The sequence below is a fragment of the Odocoileus virginianus genome, chromosome 20 (genome assembly GCF_023699985.2).
Source record: "Odocoileus virginianus isolate 20LAN1187 ecotype Illinois chromosome 20, Ovbor_1.2, whole genome shotgun sequence".
Lineage (NCBI taxonomy): Eukaryota > Metazoa > Chordata > Mammalia > Artiodactyla > Cervidae > Odocoileus > Odocoileus virginianus.
The window spans coordinates 41,774,567-41,798,206 of NC_069693.1; the positions used below are offsets into that span (position 1 = coordinate 41,774,567).

The window sequence follows — 23,640 nt, forward strand, 5'->3', positions numbered from 1 at the left end:
CCCAGCATGTGGTCCAGAGCCCATCATGGACCAGGCCCCAGAGGTTGCAAACAAATTTTCATTGGGTGAAGAAAATGAATCTTCACGTTTACAGGTAATTGAAGAAGACTTTTTTGAGTACTCTCCTAAGCGCTTTACACATCAGCCTCTTTAATTCTCGTGGCAGCCCTACAAGGTAGGTATTGGCATAACCCCATTTTCCATGGATGGGGAAACAGAGGCACAGAGGAATGAAATAACTTGCTGGGAGGCAGAGGAGCAGAGAGGCCAAAGCAGGTCATCTGTTTTGGGGTTGTCCATGAAAGGACACCCGTACCCCATCTGCCAACCTCAGGATATTAATGCTCCTCATGTGACCACCCTCCCCCCCCACCTCCCCCCAAACATTTCTTCACTACCTAAGTCGGAATTGGGAGCCTTGGTTTTGGGCCAGCTCTTGTCATTACTTGGGAATATAACCTTGGGCAAGTCTATTCCCATCCACACATCAGTTTTCCCATCTGTCCAGCTGGGTGGTTGGACTAGATCCTCTCACAGGGCCCTTCCCGGTCTAAAGCCCTGAATCCTGTGACTGTTGAAGGGGGCCCCATCTTTCATTTTCTGCCCTAATGAACCGGCTCTCCAGAAGTCCTTGGCTTGGCTGGATGGCAGCTCTGCTCCCCGGGGCAGGAGAAGGTTTGGAGTGCTGGCAGAAGCTTCCCGAATCCTCCCCTCACTCCTGCTGTGGCCTTGGCTCAGGCTGGGGGCCCCAGTGCCTCTCCCAGTGGGTGCCGGAGGCTGGAGCCGCCTTTGTCTGCCGCAGGAGGCCAGCCAGGCGGCTGCGGCTGCGGCTGCAACCGGCCCCTGCCCAGGCCTGGGAGATGGTTTTTTTTTCCCTGTGTGTTGCAGCTGGGACCGTTTATAATAGAAAAAAAAAAAAGAGAGAGAGAGAGAGAGAGCGAGAGAATGACCAGGCCAGCCGGCTGGAAAATAAAGAGACTTGAAAAGGGCTAGGCTGTTCTTCTCCTGTGGAGGCTTTGGTTAAGCAGAAAGTTTTAGTTCCTTTCTGAAAGGCATTTGGGCTTTTGAAGTCCCCTGCGGGAGCTCCCTCTGGCCCCTGGGAAGCCAGGCCCTGGCATGTCCCAATGTGAAGGACCAGGATGGGGCTGGGGCACTCAGAGGAGGCAACAACAGGCGCTGGGAAATACCGCCCCAGGCTAGGTCCACTGGGCTCCCAGCAAAGCCTCCTTCTGCTTCCCGCCTAAGCCCCACCAGTTCTCTTTGGTGGTCTTTCTCTGCATTTCCTCTGCTCCCTCTGCCTTTTCTGTCTGGCCTGGTGCTGGTGGGGCCAAGGGAGGGAGTACACCTAGATCTGCTTCTTCATCTAGTCGGAGAACCAGAGACATTTCACAAACGGGGAGACCGAGGCAGAGAGAGGGTTTGTCTGCGGTCACCCAGAGAACCTAAACTCACTGAGCAGCTCTCGTGTGTGCTTTGCCTGTCCTAACAGTAGCTGTGCTTCCCAGAGGGCTCAGGGGTGAAGAACCCACCTGCCAATGCAGGAGAGGCAGGAGGCGCGGGTTCAATCCCTGGGCTGGGAAGATGCCCTGGAGGAGGAAACGGCAATGCACTCCAGTATTCTTGCCTGGGAAATCCCACGGACAGAGGAGCCTGGTGGACTATAGTCCATGGGGTCCCAAAGAGTTGGACATGACTGAGTGAGCATACACAGCACTGACAGCAGCTGACGTTTATTAAGCGCGTACGGTACGAAAGGACCTGGGAATGAGCTTAGGAGACAGGCTTCCTCTTAGGGAAGCTGTCTGGTCAGCTCTCTTCTCTGGCTTTCGCTGATTCCCAGCCTCGCCAGTGAGGTCTTCTCCTCATCAGCCCACCCCTCAGCAGGGTCATAGTTATCGCCCTCACTGAAGAAGAACCACAGTCAAAATGTAACATTTCTCAAGCGCCGACTGTGTCCCGTGCTGTATGCCAGGCATGTGACGGCACTGCTCATTTCATGCCCTCCACACATGACTGAGGCAGGTCAACGGTGAGATTATCTTACAGCTCGCAACCACCTATGCCATATTGGCATTATTCTCTTGATTGCTTTGCCTGGGATTCAAATCAAGGCCTGACTGACTCAAGAGGCTGAGCCCTTTCTCTGAGACCGGCCTCTATGCTTGCGGTGGCCCTGTGTGTCTCAGAGTCTGCCTCTGGCTTCTGGGGTCATCTTCCTTCTCCAGTCACTGTCATTCACTGGGCATGAAGTGGGCACTGTGGCGTGAAGGAGATTCTTGTCAAAACCTGGGGATCTGCCCTGAAATAGCTCTTGATTTGACCTAGCTGGGTAGGCAAAAGTTTTTACCAATTGGTCTCCATTGTCCACCCAATGAACCATGTGAAAATGGTTGACTGCACAGAGATGTAGTGGGTACCTCTTCTGTATGCTGCACAAATTGAGTTTTCCTCCAAGTGTCCTAAGTTCTGAGCATTTGTGGGGCACCAGAAACAATGGGGAGCAGGGCAGGCTTAGCCCTGATGATCTCACTTCCCCCCTTCCTACTTGTGGGCTTTGGGTCCTTAATTGGATGTGCCCAATGCAGGGGCCAAGGGCTTCCCAGGTGGTGCTAGTGGTAAAGAACCTGCCTGCCAATTCAGGAGACGTAAGAGACACGGGTTCGATCCCTGGGTCAGGAAGATCCCCTGGAGAAAGAAATGGCAACCCACCCCAGTATTCTTGCCTGGAGAATCCCATGGAGAGAGGAGCCTGGCAGGCTACAGTCTGTAGGGTTGCACAGAATCGGACACAACTGAAGTGACTCAGCACACAGCTCAGTGCGGGGACCACACAGGCTGATGCTCTTCTGAAATCTCCACGGTGTTTCTTTTAGGCCTGGACACCTAATAGATTCTTTTCATGATGCTAGTGGATGGAAGGGAAAAGGGTACGTGCACAGGAAACAACCCAATATCGCTTTTTAATTTTTTCAAAATTATCTTAGTGAGTTTGGTCCTGCACACTCTTAGGTCTTCTTTGTAAATAATAGTGGTCACAAAAGGGGTTGGAAGTGGGTAAGCATTTGTTTTTCTTTTTTTGAAAATTGCATTTACTCATGGTTGTGCTGGCTGCTTGTTGCAGCACAGTCTTTTCTTCGGTTGCGGCAAGCGGCGGTGAGGGGAGCTGCTCTCTAGTTGTGGTGCTCAGGCCTCTCATTGTGGTGGCTTCTCTTGTTGCAGAGCGCAGGCTCTCGGGCTCTCGGGCTTCAGTAGTTGTGGCTCCCAGCCTCTAGAGCACAGGCTCAATAGCAGTGGCACACGGGCTTAGTTGCTCCATGGCATGTGGGAATCTTCCCAGACCAGGGATCAAACCTGTATCTCCTACATTGGCAGGTGGATTCTTTACCACTGAGCCACCAGGGAAGTCTCAGCGTTTGCTATTCTTGCCTGTCTCTGCCAGGTGATGGTGAACACAAGTCTCTGGCCAAATTCTGCCTCGCACCCAAAGTTGTGAAAGCAGGATTACCGCAAGATAAAACAGGTCCTATAACCACTTCTGATGTGAGAGGTACACTCCAAACAAGCCCCATCTCACTGCCAGGCAGGATGCTATATCCTCTGCTGGGTACCCTGCAGTGAGACCTTATTTCTGATGGTGAGACCTAGGACCCTGAAAGGATGAAGCCTGGGGGTGAGGGGAGGGAAGGGGCTTCCCCTAAGGGGACAGATTCCCGCAGCCTCACCAGATTCATTCTTCCAGTGCAGGCAAGGTGGGGGGCGTCTCTAGAACACTGCTCTACTGTACCTTGAATGCCTTGAATTCCACCAATGAAAACCCATTTCTGACACTTTTTTGAACATCCTGTTGCTAATTAGTAAAACATTGGTGGCTGATGGAGCTACCAGTGGCTAAAGGCCTCGTGACTAGTTCTGAAATGTGCCCCTGCCTGATATAACCACTCCCATTCAAGTTTAGAAAGCTGGACATATATCATATTCATGATACACCGGATTTTTTTTTTTTTAATCAAAGTGAATCACAAAACCATTGGAAAAGAAGCATTTTGAGAGTGACTGCAGGTTTGCATGTGCCGCATCCTGGGGCAGTCAGAGGTCATCTGGGTGGAGGTCTCAGGGCCGGGTCAGGAGTGTCAAGCTTTCCCAGGGTGTGAGTCCACGGGGACCCTCATGTCAAGTTGGTTTCTTTGCCGCCTTGTGGGTGTTCTCTGCAAAGACTGCTGATGCTTGAAGAATTAAATAATTATAATAATAATGATAAAATAGAAATGGCTTTCCCAGCTGAACAGAAACTGGAGAAGACAAGGAGGTTCCCACACCCGACTTATTGTTTTTGGCCCTCTACTCCCTCAGCTCCAGGGACACAGCTGTCTGGGCCTGCTGCTGGCCACTTTGAATTGTGGTCATGGGCGGGGGACACTGGGGACCCTTGGGGAATTTCAGGAGCATCTGTGGGGATTTCCCTCCCCAAAACAGCAGGCTGAGAACTAAGAGCAGAGAAAGGGACTCTTTCCATTTTGACTTACTCTGTTCTGCAGTCTCAGAAGCTTCCAGACCAAGCCATGTGAAAGGACTCCTCAGTGTTGCAAAGCCAGCTGTGGAGGCAGGAACACCTGACTAGTGGGTGGAGGCCAGTTCATAGTCAAGGTGACAGGCTGTCTCCTGACAGATTCAATCATGCGGCATAGTCATTGCTTCCTGGGTACCCTCAGGATAGGAGTGCCCAGGAAAACCTGGGTTCCACAAGTAGTGGGTCATTACCATGAAACAAAAATGTAAAAGAGAAAAAGGAACAATCAAGTCCTCTTGAACACAGAGCCTTCTCCATAGACCTAAAGAAAACTTCTAGAGAGCAGCAGTCCACGGAAGGAGGTGCTTGTCGGTGCAAGGAGGGAATTTGTAATTGTGTGATTGGTGTCTCTCCCTCGAAATATTTTTGAACTTGAGGATTGGCAAAGGGGAGAGACAGGAAGGGAAAGGAAGGAAGCCTCGTGACCTTCCCTTGGTCATGTGGGCCAGACCAGCAACACTTAACTAACAAGAGATCTTTGGGACAACCCCATGAGATTCATGTTCTCTATATTCCCATTTTGCAGATAAGAAAACGGAGGCACAGAGTCCCTTCTTGAGGTCTCCCTGGAGGTAATGAGAGAGACTGGACTAGAAGATGGATGAGATGGGTGCCAAGCCTGGCAACCCCTGTCTCCTTAGGCCCTTAGCTCTGAACTGTGACAACTTTCCCTTGGAATCACCCAGTTCCTTTCCACGTCTGGCCCTTTTACGTGCATTCTTCCCCCCACCAGGAACTCCATTCTCTGTCCTTTTCCCTGACTTCTTCCTCCTCCTCCAGGCTCTTGGCCTGACCACCACTGGGACCCTCTGATTTTGGGCCTCATTTGCACTATATTTTTCCTTCTCAGGATTGTTCAAAACTGTAATTAAATAATTATTTATGTGGCCATTTATTAAAAAGTCAGCCTCCGCATCAGAGAGCAAGACCCAGCAGGGAGAGACTGTGGTCCTTCTTGTTCACTGTCTTATCCTCAGTTTGGGCACACAGTAGGCATGCAATGAATAAAAGATGGTTGAATAAACCAACAACAAAGGAATGAACTTATTTCCTGGGGGGAACTAGGGGTTCATCTTCCCTCTCCAAAAAGACTGTTTCATACAGGCTGATGCAAATTTTTCCAGTGGAGAGTGTGACTCTCAGGTTATTAAAATGGTAAACAGGGACTTCCCTTTGGTCCAGTGGTTAAGAATCTGCCTTGCAATGCAGGGAACATGGGTTGGATCCCTGGTCAGGAATTAAGATTCCACATGCTGCGGGACAACCTAGTTAGAGTACTCCAACTACTGAGCCCATGCTTTAGAGAGACTGTGCGCTGCAACAAAAGAAAGACCATGGGCCATAGAGAAGAGCCTGTGTGCCCCAAGGAAGACCTAGAGCAGCCCAAAACAAACAAACAAACAAACAAGCTAGCAAACAAAAGAAAACAAAGATTACAAATTCCAAATTGTATATATTTAGGTGTCATTTAATCTAAGTGTATGCATGTGTGTGTGTATGTAGTGGGAGGATTCGGTCATCTGGTCACTCATTGTGAAGTACCTCTAGAACAACTCTGGAGACTTCTCAAGGATACTAGTGTAGAGGTCAAAACGAACCCTATCTCATTTTACTTTATTGTCTTACCTTGTTTTTTGTCACCCACAGCCCCTCCTGCATTCACCAGACTGTTCTGGAGTATGCTTGCTTCTTTTTGAAGCTCCAGGAGGAACCTCATTTGCTGTGTGTCTGAGGATACATCATTAGAAGCGAGCCGAACTGGAGGGCAAAGGGTAGCCCCTTGGGTGAGAGGCGCCCTGTCCTCTGGCGAAGTTGCCCATTTATGTCTTGAGCAAGGTCTTGTGCCGTGCTGTGCTATGCTTAGTCACTCAGTCATGTCTGACTCATTGTGACCCCATGGACTGTAGCCCACCAGGCTCCTCTGTCCATCAGAATTCTCCAGGTAAGAATACTGGAACGGGTAGCCTGTCCCTTCTCCAGGGAATCTTCCTGACCCAGGAATCAAACTGGGGTCTCCTACACTGGGACCCCTACAAGCTGGGGTCTCAGCTTTACCAGCTGAGCTATCAGGGAAGCTCCGAGCAAGGTCTTACCTGTTTTCAAAAAGGTTAACTTGTCTTTTCTCTTGCATTTATGATGGCGGCTCCTTAGTTTACAAAGGGTTTTTCCCAGCCTCTTCTTTGGGTCGGGCAGAAACAGCTGTCCCCTTGGCAGATGAGGAAGAAGCAGCCATAGGGGTACTTTCTCATGGTAGGAGGGGCCCAGACTCCTGGATCCCCTGTAGGAAGTTAGGCAGGTGGGGTACAAAACGTCCCCTGAAAGTGACCTTTCTCTGCTCTCAGGTCTCCAAGGCTGGTGAGGAGCGGAGCCCAGGCGGCAGGCAGCTAGCTCTGCCCTCAGCCCAGTGCCCCTTGAGACCCTTTCAGTAGGAGCGCCCGGAATTCTGCTGCTCTGGAATTTTCCTTAAAACATCATTATTTCTGAAAGGACTTAAAAATGAAACAAGCTGCTCAGAAAGCGGGCCGGGTGAGGCAGGGACGAGGTGGGGCTCCCTTGGCACCCTGACTGCCACTGAGCTGGGAGAAGGCAGCCAGGTCTTGGGGGTGGGGGGGTGGGGCTGGGCCTCGGGACGCGAACGTGCGCGACGGCGACGCTGGGGACGGTGATCAAAAAACTTTGTGCAGATCTCCAGGACCCGCCGCCCTTGTGCATTAGTGCCCTCGTGGATAGACTATCGCCTGCCCCCCATCCTGTTAGCCCTGCCTCTGCCCTCCGGGGCTTCCGCAGTTCCCCAAGGTGGAAAAAGGGCAGCGCCGCGGGTCTCCAGCCAGTCCTCGCTGACTGGTGACCCCTCCTTTCCGCCAGCAGCCCCTTCCCCACCGCGCGCTCCTTTGGCCCACCCCGCCCCCTCTCTCCCGGCTCCCGGCTGGGCACGATCCGCAGTCTCCAGCCCCCCAGAGAGCCCGGGAGGGCAAGCCGGGGGCTGGTCTCCGCCCCCTCCCCCTAGGAGAGGCAGCCCGCGGCGGGGGCACCCCGGAGCCGCGGCCAATCGCCCCCCTCCCCCAGCGTGTGCCATCTGCCGCCTGTCAGCCTCTCTCCGCGGGCCGCGATCCCAGGCGCCGGCGGGGGTGGGGAGCTGCTGCTTCGGCCCCTCCTTCCTGGCTCCTTCCCAGGCGCCTCGCGGCCTCTGCCCTCGCTGTGGCCCTTGGCACCCCTTCTCCTCCTCACCCCGGCCGTCCCTGAGCTGCGGGAGGCGGCTCCCGTTCCCCTCTGGGAAGGCCCAGAGAGGCTGGACACTCTAGGACGCAGGAGCTGGGGACGCAGCCACCCGGGGCGGGGGCGGCAGCCCTCATGGAGGGCGGGGGCGGCTCTCAGGGCCTGAGTCCCAGTCAGGGGACGGCTCTGTCCTGGCCCTGGCCCCTCTCGGGACACTCGCTATCGGTCTCCCGGTGGCAGGGTGTATGCCTTGGAGGCGTCGCGTTTCGCTGGTCGCCCGACTCTACCTCGGAGACGGCCTTGAGCGCGCTAGCTTGGTTTTCTCCCCGGATCCTGCCTCAAGGCCCATCCCAGCCAGCCCCCCAGCCGCTGGGGAGGCGGGGGTGGCATCTACCTCTGCTATCAGCCCAGCACGGGGTCGGGACCCGGAGGCCCAGAGAGGCGAGCGGGGCTGAGCGGGACTTCGAAGCTCGCCGAGGGGGGCGCGGGCCCGGCTGGCGGGCGGGCTGGGAAACTGCGGGGCGCAGGCGCCCTGTTTGGGGCGGGCGCCGTTGCCCTGCCGGCCCCGGCGCGGCTTTCGGCGGGCAGCAGGTTCTTCCGTGAAAGGTTGCCCTGGGTAACTCGTCTCCGAGGGGACACAGCCCTCCCCTCTTCAAGTGGCAACTTATCGATCCGCGAGATTGATAACCCTCAGCGCCGCGCCGCGCACTCGCTCCGCTCTCCCAGCTCTGGGGCTCGCCGGCCCAAGGTGGCGCCACTAGCCCAAGGAAGGGCGGGGTGGGCGGGCGGGAGTTGTCGGGTCCTTTTACCTACCCTGAACCTGGCCTCCTGCAGCTTGTGGGGGACGGAGGAGACTAGAAACGGTTTAGGGGAGCCGCCTGAGAAGACTTCCTAAATCTGAACCCTTCCCCTGGAGACTCTCAAGACCCAAGTCTCGACCTGTTCAAGAGCTGCTAGGAGCCGAGGCGCCCCCTGGTGGCTGGGGCAAAACTTTATGTCAAGTAGGAGCTGGTCTATTTGTTAATCTCGGGAGGAGGAAGTGCTACTGCAATGTTTGGGGCTACGGTGATTTCTTTACAGTATTAGCGAAGAAGCGTGCAACCAGACGCGGGAACTCTACAGATTCAGGTGTTGGGGTGGAAAAGATTTAGCCCAGTAGAGTAAGAGTTTCTGGATATGGGGCAGGAATGGTCTTCAAACACCGATTGATGGGCAGAATCCGACAAGGAAAAACCAGGTTCACGGATAATGCATATACGTGGGGGTACAATTTGCAGAGCTGGCAGTGCCAGGGCAATTCACCCCAGTGTGCTCCCCCCACCCCCCAGTTTCTTCACTTTTTGCAGTTTGTGATGCAAAGGTATCTTGGCGAGCTTGACAGCACGCGTGGGCCCTGTAACTGTTCCCTCCTCCCTTCCCCGGGGCCGCCAGCGCCGGAGTTGGGGCCCCGCGTGCCGGTGCGGTGCCTGTGCCCGCGCCGTGCCTGCCGCCGCCGCCGCCGCGGTCCGGGTTTTGCGGGCGGCCGGAGCTGTATTTCCAGCGCTGTCCATCGCTCGGTGCTGTTGGCCCTCTCTCCGTCTGATCCGAGCCGGAGCAGTGCGGGGCGCCCCACGGGATCAGAGCGCTCCCCCGCCGGGACTCCGCTCCTCACATCCTCCTGCTGGGACCCGGCTACATTTCCAGCCAAGCCTGGCTTTATTATGTGTCTCTGCAGTGCAGCCCCAGCAGCCGGATCGGGAGGAGGAGAGCCAGCGACCACAAAGAAGACAGGAGCGCAAGGGAGGCTGGCGGGCGGGCCGGCGCCGGCTGGAGCGCGGAGGAGCCGGGGCGCAGCCGCCGCCGCCGCTGCCCGGGAGGACGGGAGCCCGGCCGCCGCCTGCTCGTCCTCCTCCTCCGCCGCCGCGGCCGCCGCCTCCCGCCTCTCCGAGCCCCTGGTCCATGGAGGCAGCTAGCGGGGCCGGCGAATTGGCACCGGCCTGGGGATCGGCTGCGCGCTTCGCGCTGAGCACCGCAGCCCGAGGGCAGGCAGCGGCGGCCCGGCGCACGGGCTGAGCGATGCCCGGGGCACGGGCGCGCCTGCCTGCCGCCGCCTGAGCGCCCCCGCGCGCCCCTTCCTCCTCCGGGGGGCCGGCGCCGGACCGAGCCGAGAGCCAGAGAAGGGGGCGTGAGCCAGGGGCCCCGAGCTGCGGCTTCCGAGCGGCTGCGGCCGTTTCGAGCCCCCCAAGTAGGCTGAGTTGAGGGATCCCCGTCCCCATCCATCATAATCTCCAAACCCGGCGTTTGGGCATTTTAAAACCATTAATATTTATTATTATTTTTTTGGGCAGCAGGGGATAATTTGAAGGCTTTTTTTTTTTTTTTTCTTTTTCCGAGGGGTACTGAGCTTCCGCGCTCTCGACCGCCTCTCGGTCTCCTCCCCTCCTGAGACCCCCTCGACTCCAGCCCCGTCCCCCCTCCTCAGATGGGTTCATTGTGAGCTCCGCACCGGGCTGCGTAGCCGGACGCCTGCAAACTTTGCACAAAAATCCGGCAAGGGGCGGAGGAGGAGAAGGAGGAGGAGGGTGAGGGTGGCGGTGGGGTGGGGGAGGGAGGGAGGGGGCCGCAGGGGCCGGGGGCCGGCGGGGGGTGGGGAGGAGGAGGGGGGCGGCTTTTTTTTTTTTTTTTGCATAACTCGGCTCGGCCGAGTGGCCTCCGGACTCCCCGCGCCGCTGGGACCGCCGCTGGGACCGAGAGCCCCCGGCTGCCGCATTGCAACAGGCAGGGCCCCGGCGCGCCCCCCGGGCCTCCCCCCGCCCCGGAGCGGCCTCGGCCGGCCCGGGCCGCCCCCCCCAGGGAGGCCGCCCCGGACCTGCGATCCGCTCCCCACAGCTGCCGACCCGGCTGCAAAAAAAAAAGTTTCCGAGAGGCAGGAGGAGGAGAAGGGGGAGAAGGGCAGCCCGGAGCGGCAGGGGGCGGCGGGGGGAGCCGGCCGCGGAGGGCGACGGAGCGCCGGGAGCCCCGGACATGTCCAGGCGGAAGCAGGCGAAGCCGCGCTCGGTGAAAGGTGAGCGAGCCGGGCCCGGCGGAGGCGCGAGCGAGCGAGGAGGGAGGGAGCGAGGGAGGAGGGACCGGCGAGCGGGCGGGCGGCCGGGGACCCAAGCGAGCAAGCGGAGAGGAGGAGGAGGCGGCGGAGGAGGCGGAGGCGGAGGAGGAGGAAGAGGAGGGGGAGGAGGAAGCCGCGAGCGGGAGGCGGAGGCGGCGGAGGGGGCACGCCGCGGACACCCTAGCCGCCCGGACTCTCTCCGGGCCCGGCGCCGCCGCCCGCGCGGGACCCGGGCCTGGGGGCGCAGCCGAGGGGCCCTCGCTGCTCCCTCCGTGCGGGCCCCGGGCCCGCGTGGCCAATCAAGGGGTGCGGGCCCGACTTGGCGGGGATTGCGAATCTCGGCGGCGGCGGCAGCAGCGGCGGGCGGGCGGCGGGAGGAAGGAAGAGGCGGTGAGGACCGGCGCCCAGGAGGCCGGTAGCTCCGAGGCCGCTCTCGCTGGGCCCGGGGCCTTGCCGCCTCTTCTCCGATCACGCCTTGTCTCCCCGGGACGCCGTGGTCGTCGGGCGTTGCTGGCGCGCGCCGCGGGTCCCCGCCCTGGCCGCCGGGCGCCCCCTCCCTGCCCCCTGCCCAGGCCGCCCTTCCCGGCCCGGGCCCCCACACTTCCTGCCTCCTCCACCGAGGCCAACCGGGCCGGGAGCCTCCGCCAGGAGTTCATTGTCTGCTCAGCGCCGGCGGGACGCGGGTCCCCAGGGGAGCGCAGCGGCTGCCGCGCGCGCCCCTCCGCCGAGAGCTCCCGGGACGCGACCCTGGGCACCTACATTCTCGACAGCTAGGCCGGCTTCTCGAATCGGATCCCCGGAATGCACACTTTTGAGGACACACACAGACACAGACACATCTCTTCGAGTCCTTCCTTGCTTTGTATTTCTACCGAGCGCCTGCGGCCCGAGTGGGCCCCCTGGGGAGCAGAGCCCCCCCCCCCCCCCCGGGGAGATGCCGCTTGAGGGCAACTGAGCTCCTCCCCTGCCCTTCTTTCCCCACCCGCTGGCCTCTCCAGGCCTCGCCTGCTGCTTTGTCCCGATTCCAGTCCCCCCGGGTGGGTGCCCGGCCTCCCGCCCGCGCTGGGAGATGACAGAGGAAGGACAGGATGAGAGCGGCTACATCTCTGGAGCCAAAAGTCCCGAGGCCCTTGTCCTCTCCCAACTCCCTTGATGACCTCTGGCCCTAGCCCAGTTCTGCTCTGAAAAGTTCATTTCCTGGAGGCCTGCGCGGGAAGGCGCAGGGGCCTCCTCTCCCTTCCTGCCAGCCTTGCTCCAAGCTGGAATGGCTGGGAGTGAATCTGGCAAGGAGGGTCGTGGGACACCCGCCATTTCTCTCCTTCCAAAGTCCCAGGAGATCTCGGGCACTCGGCTCAACAGAGATTCTCCTTGTCATCTGAGAGGCAGGCCAACGCAGTCTGAACTCAGCAATCCGGCTGCGCTCTTTTCCTCTTTCCTTGAGAGAAGTTGGTCTTGTTCCCCTCACCCTGGCAGGCATCCTACTCCTGGATAGCCAGACCTGTTCCACAGAACCGGAGGGTCTACAGGGCGTTCTGGTTGAAACCAGGAGAGAGAGACCTCAAGAGCGGGACAGGAAGACGGTAGATGTTTGTCCTTGTGCTGAGTAGACGGGTTCTCTGCCTGAAATAACATTTGATTTCTTTTCTCTTTCCCTGGCTCACTGCTCACTCCTTCAAGAGCCACTTAAGGTGGCCCTGAAGAAAATGTACAATTGGAGTCTCATTGGAAAAGGGGTTTCTATCTAACCTGGGCAGTTGATTTTGAATTAAATCTGTGTATTGAAGCAGATTTTTCACAGAGGAAGATGCAGAACTTAACCGCCTCTAACCTGAGCCCAAGCCTCCATACCTCCTTATTTCAGAAGGCGAAGGTAGAGCAATTTGCTGGGGACAGATGGGTGGGTGTTTCAGAGTTGCTGGAACCTAATTCTAAAACCACTCTGTGTATCTTTGAGAAAGACTCAAGAATCAGACTGCAAATGTTCATGAAATGAGCATGGACATGATTTGTAATGAATGTTTCTCTCGATATATATATATATGTGAACGTGTATAGCAGAGAATTCAAGCTGCTTGCTGTTTTGTTGTTTAGACACTAAGTCATGTCCTACTCTTTTGCAACCCCATGGACTGTAGCCTGAAAGGCTCCTCTGTCTATGGGTTTTTCCAGGCAAGAATACTGGAGCAGGTTGCCATTTCCTTCTCCAGGGGATCTTCCTGATCCAGGGATCGAACCTGCGTCTCCTGCTTGGCAGGCAGATTGTTGACCACTGAGCCCCCTGGGAAGACCCAGTTGGTGGTGGGGAAGACAGCAAAGTGGGAACAAGGCCAGGGTAGGCATTTTGGGAAGCGTTGTAAGTATCAACCACATAGCGCTGGAGTCAGATCCTGTTTCTTCCCTCAGTTCTTTGCATTTTCCAAAAGCAGCTCCAACTTGTGCCTGTCACCATTTTGCCATTTATTGAGTTTACTGGGGTGAACAGGGTGGAGATACAGCCACTTATCCAGGGAGGAATTAAGAGAGCAGATAATTTGAATAGATAAGAGTTACAGCACAGGATTTATTGCTTTTCAAGAACTGCCTCCCCCCTACCCCCCAAAGCAATATTCAAAAGTGTATGCTTGAGTGTGGACAGCTCCATACCAAGTGTTTAAAATGGCAAGGTCTTCACCCTTAAAGATGCTTCTTAAGGAACAGTGGTGCCTTTTAAATTGTATTTGATTTTATTTTGCCTCCATCGCTGTGTGTCAGGGTTAAAGTAGAGGCATTGTGGACTTCCCCAGCCCGCGTGTTCTGCTGTGAAAGTCGCTTGACGGTATAGTTCGTAATTGATCTCGGAAATGTGAAAGCCCATAGCAGGAAGGAAAGACAGAAATATAACAGTTTCTAATGGATGCTCAGAAAGTATGATTTGAAAGCATGGCATTGCTGCTTTGAAAATCAAACAGGCCTTGGTGGGGGGGTTTCACTTCCCACTCACCGACACAGCCTCCCTTCTGGAGTGGGGTCACTTGTCCCCCTCGGGATGTTTGTCCTTCTTTGGAAAACCCAGGGAGCACACCCAACAAATAGGGAAGGGGGTCGGACAGTAGGGCAGTGGGGGGGAATAGCCTCATTGGTTTTCAAAAACCTTGTGATTTAAAAAAAAAAAACCACACACACCAAAAAACCTATGAATGTTACAAAAGTCACATTTTCTGACCGATTTCCCCCTCCGACACCATTCTCTCCTTTTCTGTTTCCCGGTGGTGTGGTGTGGCTGTTGTGAGATGATTTGTTCCCTTTGATAATTTTGGCCTCATTCTCCCGGGCTGTTCCCATCGCATCTCACTGATGTTATTTCGGCTGATGATATCAGGTGGTTTGTTAACCTGTCTCCCTGTACCCACACTGCCTCTTCAGATCCACAGAACAGCCTCTCCATTTATATGGAAAATTAACACATCTTTTTTTCCCAGGCTCCGGCTTAGAACTTTTGAATAACTGGTAATGCTGTTGATTTTTCTCCATTGAGCAACTGCCTCTTAATTACAGTTCTTAATATTAATTAGCACTTAGGCTGTGTCCACGCACCCCCAACCCCGACATCCTAAAACTACCCCCAGTGACTTCTCTGTGCTCCCCTCCCCTTGTCTATCTTCCGCTCCTGCCAGCCCGTAGCTCCTCCAAAGTCCATCTTATAAATTCGGTGGTCTAAGGACTTAGGAACAGTGTAGTTCAACACTGCTTGTGTTTCCATGGAAATAATTGAGATGTAATAAATAGAGGCATTCTGAGGTTACAGGTTTCTTGATTCAGCTGAGACCACATACAAGTGTAAATTGTCGAGATTCGTTTGGCTAAATGTACATGATCTTGTAGGAAGGGCAAAACAAATGCTTTATAGGTTCTTTAGCTTTCTATGTGGATTGGGGCAGCTAACATTTAATCCTAATATTTAATTCCCCCTTCCTCAGTGAGATTTCTAACTTCCAGCTTTGGAGGGACCTGTCTCGGTCTAGAAAACATCCTTTATGTGTAGTAATTGCCATTTAGATTCTTCCACTTCTTTCATGCAAAAACTTAATACGCAATACAGTTTAACTATGTGTCTTGGACGGGAGGGACCTGCTAAATGTTGAACCATAAGGTGCCGAGTGTGCATCGCATGAAAGGTACAAGATGCTGGTGACTTTACAGTTGTGAAGAAACTGGGTGAAACCAGCTTGGCACTGTGGTGGCCTGCTACAGCCTGGTAACAGAGGAGGAGGAGGCAAAACCAAGTGAGGAGGAAACTAGAGTGCAGCGTCTGATACAGCATTCCTAGCTGGAGACTAAAGCTGCAGGTCTGGTTCAGTCTAATAGAAAGTTGCAATAATTGCTATATCGGTAGCCAACTCTTAAGCTGGTGGCTGTGGAATTCTTCCCCTGATGTAGGATTTAATAGTCTGGCAATTAGATGCATTGATTTCTCTTAACTGTTCATTTGGATGTGTAAACCAAAGAAACCCGCCACTGCTGCAGGCGGCTGCCTGGCTCTTGGAAAAAAGGCTGATTTAGGTGATGGTGGTAGGAGGATGGATTCTTCAAGGCAGTGTTGGGGCCAGTTCCCTCTTCTTTTGACATTTCAGCCCATTTTGCAGTAAAATGAAGAGCAGCTGTTGTTCAGACAGTGTTTAAAAACCGACAACGGTGTCCCGTTCTGTCTGAAAAGCAAACACATCCTCCTCTGCCGCAGACATGTATAGAGTAACATTCCCATCTCTGAGTGACTGGACTCACTTGCATATTTTTGGCAGATGGTCGGTTAGGTACCAGAGGGAAAAGTCACACAACACCTTGGCTCCGAGTTCCAGAGGGACCTCTTGCCCGAAACGGAGTGAGTTCTCTCTCCCCTTCCTAGGGGCCTGGTGTCCCCTAGACCGCAGTGTCTCTGTCAAGCCCTGAAGAGGTATGGGACGTGGTATCTTGGACTCCTTGGCGTGGAGGCTATGTGACCTCAGTGGCTTGGAGAGGGGGTAGATAATGAACCCTTGCAAACGTTAACACCTCTTAACTCCCTGCTCCTGGACCTGCAGGTTTCTGTAAGTGTCTCTAACTTCTCTTTGCAGGCATGTAAAACTGTCTTGAGGAGGGCTCTCTGTCCTCATGACCCTATCTATTTTTTTCCTTTGTTTAAACTGAGGTGGATGTATGGGTTTAGTTAACTCTTTGTCCGAAGTTAAGATGGACTTACCTTTCCTGGACCTTGTCTGCGGTACGCTGGTATTTGTGAAGAATAGTGTCTTCACATCTTGAAAATGTTTGCAATAGATATCGGGGTTCCTTTCTTATCTCTGGGTCCAAGTAATTACAACAGAATACCTTGAAAGCTGTTAGCGGGCTCCCTGTTACCATGAGTAGCTGGGGAAAGCCTTGATACACCTTGATTGGTGAATCTGACAATTTCTGCAAATTCCTGTCAGTTTGAAAGGGCGTTTTATGTATAAGCATGTTAATCAGTAATCAGAGTAATTTTATACCTAAAATGGACTTATTAAGTCTGGATTGGTTATATTCTGCTTGAAGTTTTCGGTACTGTCAGCTCTCCCTGGCTGTGGGAGAGATGGGGTGGGGGAGTGAGGGAAATGCTGATGGAAACTTTTGATTCATCGCTTACCTGCAGGGATCGGTGGCAGCCAGCGATTGGGGTTGTACACTCAGTAAATAAAAATACTTTATCTCTTTCAAGGAGCGCCAATTAGCTGATTGCTCCGTGTGGCTGTCTTTAAGGAGAATGCTGTCTTACCTATCTTCTTGTACAATGGTTTGATTTTTAATGTCTTGTGAAAAGGATTCTCTTTGTCTTGATTGATGTCAGGAATAAAAGCATGATGGTAATATCCCTTTGAAAGCTATTGTATTGTCAGCCCTGGCTGACAGCGGGAGGGCCTCCCAGCATTATAGATTAGTGCTGTGAAAACACTGACATTTTCTTTGTTACGTTGCTGTTGTTCTACTTGCAAAGTCAATTACACAATGTCGGAGCTCAGTTACAGAGTTGACTTTGGAAGTAGCAATGTCTTTTTATTCTCTTCTTAAAGGTATAATTTTCCTGTGTGGTTGTTGTCCTTGTTTTGTTTTTTTTCTCTCTTTCTTTTTGACCTGCTTCCCTCCGGTGACCACCCCCTCTGCCCCTCAAGAGTCAGAACGCATTAGCTAGGCAAATACACTCTGGTTTCAGTTGTGACAAGTCAAATTCTAAGATTGCCACATCATTATCTCTGAATTATTCTGCTCATTCACATTTCAGTGGCTTCTTATTGATGTAGTGACTACAGCAGCCAAGATACATAAAAAGCCCATTAAATGAGATTATGGTATTGATAATCTTTTATCAAGTGGGTTGCTCTGGATTTAGGGTCCTTGTACTGTGTGTGTGTGGGTACTCATTCTTTAAGTTCATGTCCAACTCTGTGACCCCGTGAACTATAGCCTGCCAGGCTCCTCTGTCCTTGGGACTTCCCAGGCAAGAATACTGGAGTGGGTTGCCATTTCCTTCTGCAGGGCATCTTCCTGATCCAGGGATCAAACCTGAGTCTCCTGCATGGCAGGTGGATTCTTTACCACTGAGCCATGGGGGAAGCCTTTGGGGTCCTTAAGTTCGGCAAATTCTGCTTTTTTTTTTTTTCCTGACCCAGGTTGAACCAAGTTCCTGGGCTTTTGGGAGCACCCCTCCCACCCCCCAGCAAATAGTTTTTTGCTGCAGAAGATATATAATAAACATTCTGATCTCACACACCAGGGCTGGTGAGTTTTGGACTTAGAATCTTGGATGACATCTTTATCTCGTAAAAGAACCTTGTAACCCATCCTTCTCCCATTGCAGATGGCAAATGTGAATTATAAGACTCTCCAAGTTGCCTTTACTGGGTACCCTTGAACTCAGGAGTGATTTTCATCCCCGTGTGAAATTCTGCTGCTGAAAGGGAGGTAGGCTTGACATGTCCAAAGCTAAAAGTGGTCAGGGTGGAGGTTTTTATTTACACTCCCCCTACCTCCATCCCTGTCTTCTTCAGGAAGAGCAAACTGGCTCTCTGAACTTGGCCGCCGATGAGGCAGCTACCTGAGAGTGGACAGGACTCGCCACTGACTCCAGATGACAGGGATGCCGGGAAACTCCGGCCGAGGACTCTAATTGTGGGCCCCCAAAGTTGTTATTATGAACCGCCAGACAAGAGACTGTGTTCGCCAGCAATTTGTCAGGACTAATTTTGTTTTTCTCCAATAATTGAAAATTAATGTCTTGAAGTGAAAGCAGATGTTCATGTCATCTTCTGAATTGGGATATAAAATGGGGCTCTGTAGATGGGCTCACTAATTTAACCGTAATTTCCCTCTCGAAGCTAATGGGGGTGTTGGGGCTGACGTCACCTGAGGCCAGAGTTGGGGGGTGAGAGCATCAGCTGTACCAGTTGTGCTATCTGAGGTGCCGGGAGCTTTGGTTTTGGAGGGAGAGCATGTAAATAAACTTATTTCCTGGAGCTATGAAACTTGGGAGAATCCATTAGTTTGAATGCTCATTGTGCAAGGGATGTTTATTGAGATAATTCAAGGCTTTATGCTGGAAAAGGTGAGGAAGCCTGCATGTAGGAAGACAGTGGATTCCTACAGGTTAGAGGATTCTTGGTTCACCAGGCATCTTACCTCAATTTTTTTAAGGGAAGAAAATGAAAAGTTGCCAGTCCTTACCCCAGACCACCTAGGCGAGCATCTCTAGCCTCTGAAAGCGGGAATCTATAATTTTAACCAGCTTTACAGTTGGTAAAGAATCCTCCTGTCAATGTAGGAGACACAAGAGATGTGGTTTCGCTTCCTGGGTCGGGAAGATCCCTTGGAGGAGGAAATGGCAACCCACTCCAGTATTCTTGCCTGGAAAATTCCATGGACCAGGAAGCCTGGTGGGCTACAGGGGATTGCCTATGGGGCAGCCATGGGGTCGTGATTGCAAAGACTCAGATGGAAAAGAATCTGCCTGCAGTGCTGGAGACCCGGTTTCGATACCTGGCTTGGGAAGATCCCCTGGAGGACGACATGACAACCTACTTCAGTATGCTTGCCTGGAGAATCCCATGGACAGAGGAGCTTGGCAGGCTACAGTCCATGGGGTCACAAAGAGTCAGACATGACTGAATGACTAACACACGCACATACATAACGTAAAATTTACCATCTTAACATTTTTAAGTGTCAGACTCAGCGACTTTAAGTACATTCACATCATTGTGCAGCCATCACGAACATTCACTTTTAGCCGACACCCAGGGGGTGGTGGTGGGTTGGGGGGATCTTAGCCCATCACCCTCGAGGAGGCCCTCAGTTCAAGGCCTCCATTTTCCAGGGAGAGAGGAGAAACAGAGGCCCCGAAGATGCAGTGACTTGGAGAACTGGTGATGTTTTTCCTTGCTCCAGTGAGAGAGAGGAGACTGGTGTGCTCAAAGCTCACTTCAGGGCTCCATCAGGGCTGAGAGCCGGGCAAGAGGGGTGCTTTGGAGCTGTTGAGGGATCTGGTGACGACTCTCAGGGTGAGAATGTGCCTTCTCTCTCCTTGGGGGCACCATTTCTCTGGAGACTGAGACTAGCAGGTGTGAGGTTGGCCCGTGGCCCCCACACCTGCCTGCCAGGACCCAGACAGCCCCTCTGACTTAGCAGCCCTGCACACTTGAGGCTGGTTCATCAGCGATGGTGCAGGGGAGGGACAGCTGTTCTGGAATGGCCACTTAGCTGCTTTGGTTTCCAGTCCTAGAGTGCCCACCGCCTCTGGCCCGCCGGTCTGGGTGCTACAGACTCTTTATACTGTTCTCCTTGAGGTGCCAGCTACCTTTTCCTCCCGCATATTTTCCTGTAATTGAAATCTGCCCTTTCGTTACCTGGGCATGAATTATTTTTTGCAGCGTTGTCATTCCCTATCCTGCTGTGAGGTTTATCTCTTCTGTTGATCCTAATTAAATAAAACATACTGTTCACCTAACTCCTGTTGCACAGAATTTTACCTGCCTGAGGCAGAGTGATGGCCATCTGGGCTGGGTTAGGGAGCAGGGCATGGCTGGATAAGGGAGCTGGCATGGTAGGGGCTGCTACATCAGGCCTGGGTGTACCCCCTTGGCCTGGGTGGGGGGGCCCGGCAGGACCCCATAGCTGCCAGCAACGTACAGCATATTTCTGGTTCCTGAACTTGAGCTACTGCTTTGTCCCTAGCCCCATGGGGCTGCAGGTCTGAACCTGGGGACAGGAGAGACAATCACCAGCTCCAGAGAGTCCCCAGGGAGGGGGTAAGGGAAGAGAGAGGGCTTCCAGGGTGGGGGGGATGGAGAGAGGGGGCAGGCTCCGGTCGCCTGGGGTTGAGGCTGCAGCTAGCGCTGGGTTCCCTGGGGAACCAGGAGCAGAGCATGCATTCTCACTGCCCAGGACAGCTCTGCAGATGGCCTGTCCCCTCAGGGAGAGAGGGACAGCCAGGGGCCTGGCACACATGTTGGGAAGATTCAGACCTTTACTATTTTTGCCTTTGAACGTCTCAGAATCTTGAAAATCCCAGGTTGAAGAAGAACCTTGGAGGCCACTTCCTTCAGCCTTCCTGTGTGTTTGTGGCATCCTGAGTTCCATCCAGCCTGGACTCACACATTTCAGTCTACGGGAGCTCACGACCTCTACGGCACAACTTGTGCCTTTTCAGCTTGAATTTCCCATGTTTCTCTTTTCGTGAAACTGCAGTCCGCCTCCTGTAATTTAGGCGCGATGGTCCTGGGTCTGTCTCTTGGGGCCGCAGGGAGTAGCGCCAAGCTCCAGTCCCCAAGTCAGCCCTATTGAGTCAGCAAAGCTGGCCTTGGTCTACTGGCCCAGGGGGAGAGTATCTTTGCATGGGATGCGGTCAGCCTGGTGGGCTTCCAGGAGGCCATGCTCACTTACAGATGACTGCAGATGACCTTGTCTGGGCTTCTGGGTCCTTGTGTTTAAAAAGCTTTGTTAGGTGAATGAGTAACTGTGTAAGCTATTGAGGGGATGAATGAACAGGTACACAGGTGAATGAGTGAATTGTGAACAGATGACTGGTTAAAGACTAGATGAATTCCTAAAAGAATGAGTTAGTGAGTGAGTGGGTAAACTCACACGAAGATGGCACAGACCGTCTCTATGTAAAGAAGGCTGAGTGCCAACGAATTGATTGGCGCTTTCAAATTGTGGTGCTGGAGAAGACTCTTGAGAGTCCCTTGAATAGCAAGGAGATCAAACCAGTCAATCCTAAAGGAAATTAACCCTGAATACTCATTGGAAGGACTGATGCTGAAGCTGAAGCTCGAATGCTTTGGCCACCTGGTGGGAAGAGCCATCTCACTGGAAAAGAAAAACCCTGATGGTGGGAAAGATTGAGGGCAGGAGGAGAAGGGGGCCACAGGGGATAAGATGGTTGTAGGCCATCATCGATCCAATGGACATGGGTTTGAGCAAGCTCTGGGAGATGGTGAAAGACAGGGAAGCCTGGCACGCTGCTGTCCATGGGGTGGCAAAGAGTTGGACACGACTGAGTGACTGAAAAACATCTTCATGGGTGATTTAGGCTCACGGCTGGCATCTCTGGTGGTCTCTCCTGCCTCCTTCCCCTCCTCCAACCCCTCTTCTGTTCACGAGGTGGGAGATGCTCCTCTTGGAGGACTGGGAGCCCTCACACTCCCTTGGGGTTGGGGTGCTCTGCGCCCATTCTCCCCCTTCACCCTTAGCCCGAGGCTGGGGGATATGTAGTGCTTTCCTCCTGTGAGATTGTAGCTACTGTGGCAATCATTGTACTAGTTTGTAAAACACTGTTTTTAAAGAATAAAAGCAATATGAGATTTTCATATTAACTGTAAATAAAACAGAACTTTTAATTGAATAAACTACTCCCTCTTCCCTCTTCCTGCCACAATCCTAAGGGGGCTTCAAAGTGGACATATTTGACCCAGCTCAGTGCTGGCCAGGACTCTGCGGTCCCATCTCTACTAAGTGGCCCTCGGGTGTTTCAGCATCTTTCAGGGACGGTTTGTCCCCAAATAGCACTAGGAGTGAGGGATGGGTTGGGAGAAGGAAGGAGGAAAACAGGATATGTTTGCAGGGAAAACTGCCAGTAAAATAAAACAGCATGAAAAAGAAAGACCCCCCTATCACTGAAGATCTGTGCTAAGATTGACTTATTTCTCTCGCATGCGAGGGTTGCGGTTTGGAGGAAGCATGCTCTGTGATCTTGGGCAGGACAGTGCCTTCTGTGGGCCTCAGTTTTCCCATCTGTGAAATGGAATGGAACTGGTGGGGCTAGCTATCTGTCTTAGATGGTTTAAGATTTTAATCCCTGGAACATAAGAGTGGGAAAGCACAAGATGCTTTGGCTTTAAAATAATACAAACTAGAGAGATATTTTTAGGTCTTTTCAAGGTATTTAAAAAATACATGAAAAAAAAGCTCTCTAATTTTGGACTGTGCTGGGCCTCGGTTGTTGCGCGAGGCCTTTCTCTACTTGCACGGAACATGGGCTGCTCTCTAGTTGCGGTGTGCGGGTTTCTCGTTGCAGTGGCGTTTCTTGCTGCGGAACACAGGCTCTAGAGCTTGTGGGCTCAGTTGTTGCGGTTCATGGGCCTAGTTGCTTCTACATATGGAGTCTCCCTGGACCAGGGACTGAACCAGTGTCCTCTGCATCGGCAGGCAGATTCTTAACCACAGGACCTCCAGGGAAGCCCCCTTTCAAGGTACTTTTTAAAGTGACCTGTCCACAGGGTGAGACGTCTGAAGAGGCAGATCTGGGGGAATCCTCCCCTAGGGCATCTGGATCCTTCCTTGCTCCCCTGGTCCTTTGGCGGATTGAAGGGAATGTCGGATAAGAGAGGACATGTCAGGGGCTTGACTGTGATGTCAGTATCTTTTCACATGTCTGACAGTTCAGCCTGAGGTGTCCCTGGCTCTTTCGGCCCCAGGGCCTTTGCCAGGCATCCTTGGAGTAGGCTCTCTGGTGCTTCTCTAATCCAGGGGGCAACGTGGACGGAGAATGTCCAGGCCCTACATATGCCCATCAGAGCCACCAGCATGGTGGCCCGATGCTGGGGAGAGTGTGGAGGGACAGTTGTGGCCAGGCACTCACCCGTGTCAGGCCCTGCCTTCAGCTTCTCCCACCTGGCCCCTGACGGGTTCTCTGATTTATCTCTGTCTCATAGACTCACCAACTGAGCCCAGAAGTCCCGTGCCCAAAGTCACATGGCTGGAGGGGGGCAGAGCTGGGATTAGCCCAGGACCTGAGTCGGTAACCATTACCTTATAACTGCCCAAGGATCCCCAAAAAGACAACAGTGAAGCTCATGCTTCCTCCATGGGCTGGAGGAGTCCCCGGCCCCTGGGAAGGATAGACGGTCACAAGTGAAGGCACAAGAGGTCTGTCCTGCTCCCCAGTCATCCGTGTTCTCCCTGTTGTGGGCTGTCAACATCCACATCTTTAATAACTGATTTACACATCTTCAGAAACAATTTAATCCCCTTCTCCCCCAGAGATGAGCACTGTTATCCACAGCTCTCTTTCCTCCCAGACCTCTTCTGTGGTGAATTTACATGAAAACATGTATATGCACCTATGCATACACAATTTTAAGCTTAGATAGTATCATATACTGGTTGGCTATGCTTTCTGTTATTTGTTTTTTTCATGAAGCAGTGAGTTTTCAGTCTTGGTTGCACATTAGAGTCATCTTAGACACTTGAAGAAATAACATAACATCTATGGCCCACCATAGATGAAATAATC

At 53.3% G+C, this 23,640-nt stretch overlaps 1 protein-coding gene and 1 long non-coding RNA gene across 2 annotated transcripts in view; one reads left to right on the forward strand and one right to left on the reverse strand.

Moving 5' to 3' along the window:
- Nucleotides 1-3,989: 3,989 nt before the first annotated feature.
- Nucleotides 3,990-4,752, reverse strand: LOC139030054 (uncharacterized). Its single transcript, XR_011482372.1, has 2 exons — nucleotides 4,524-4,752; nucleotides 3,990-4,223 (listed from the first exon to the last, which is right to left on the reverse strand). It is a non-coding gene; the product is annotated as an uncharacterized lncRNA (long non-coding RNA).
- A 5,685-nt stretch (nucleotides 4,753-10,437) lies between these two features.
- ZNF423 (zinc finger protein 423) overlaps nucleotides 10,438-23,640 on the forward strand; it is a 343,209-nt gene continuing 330,006 nt past the window's right edge. The window contains exon 1 of the mRNA XM_070451337.1: nucleotides 10,438-10,826. Within this exon, the coding sequence (XP_070307438.1) occupies nucleotides 10,787-10,826 (40 nt within the window). The 5' untranslated portion in view covers nucleotides 10,438-10,786. The remainder of the gene's footprint in view (nucleotides 10,827-23,640) is intronic.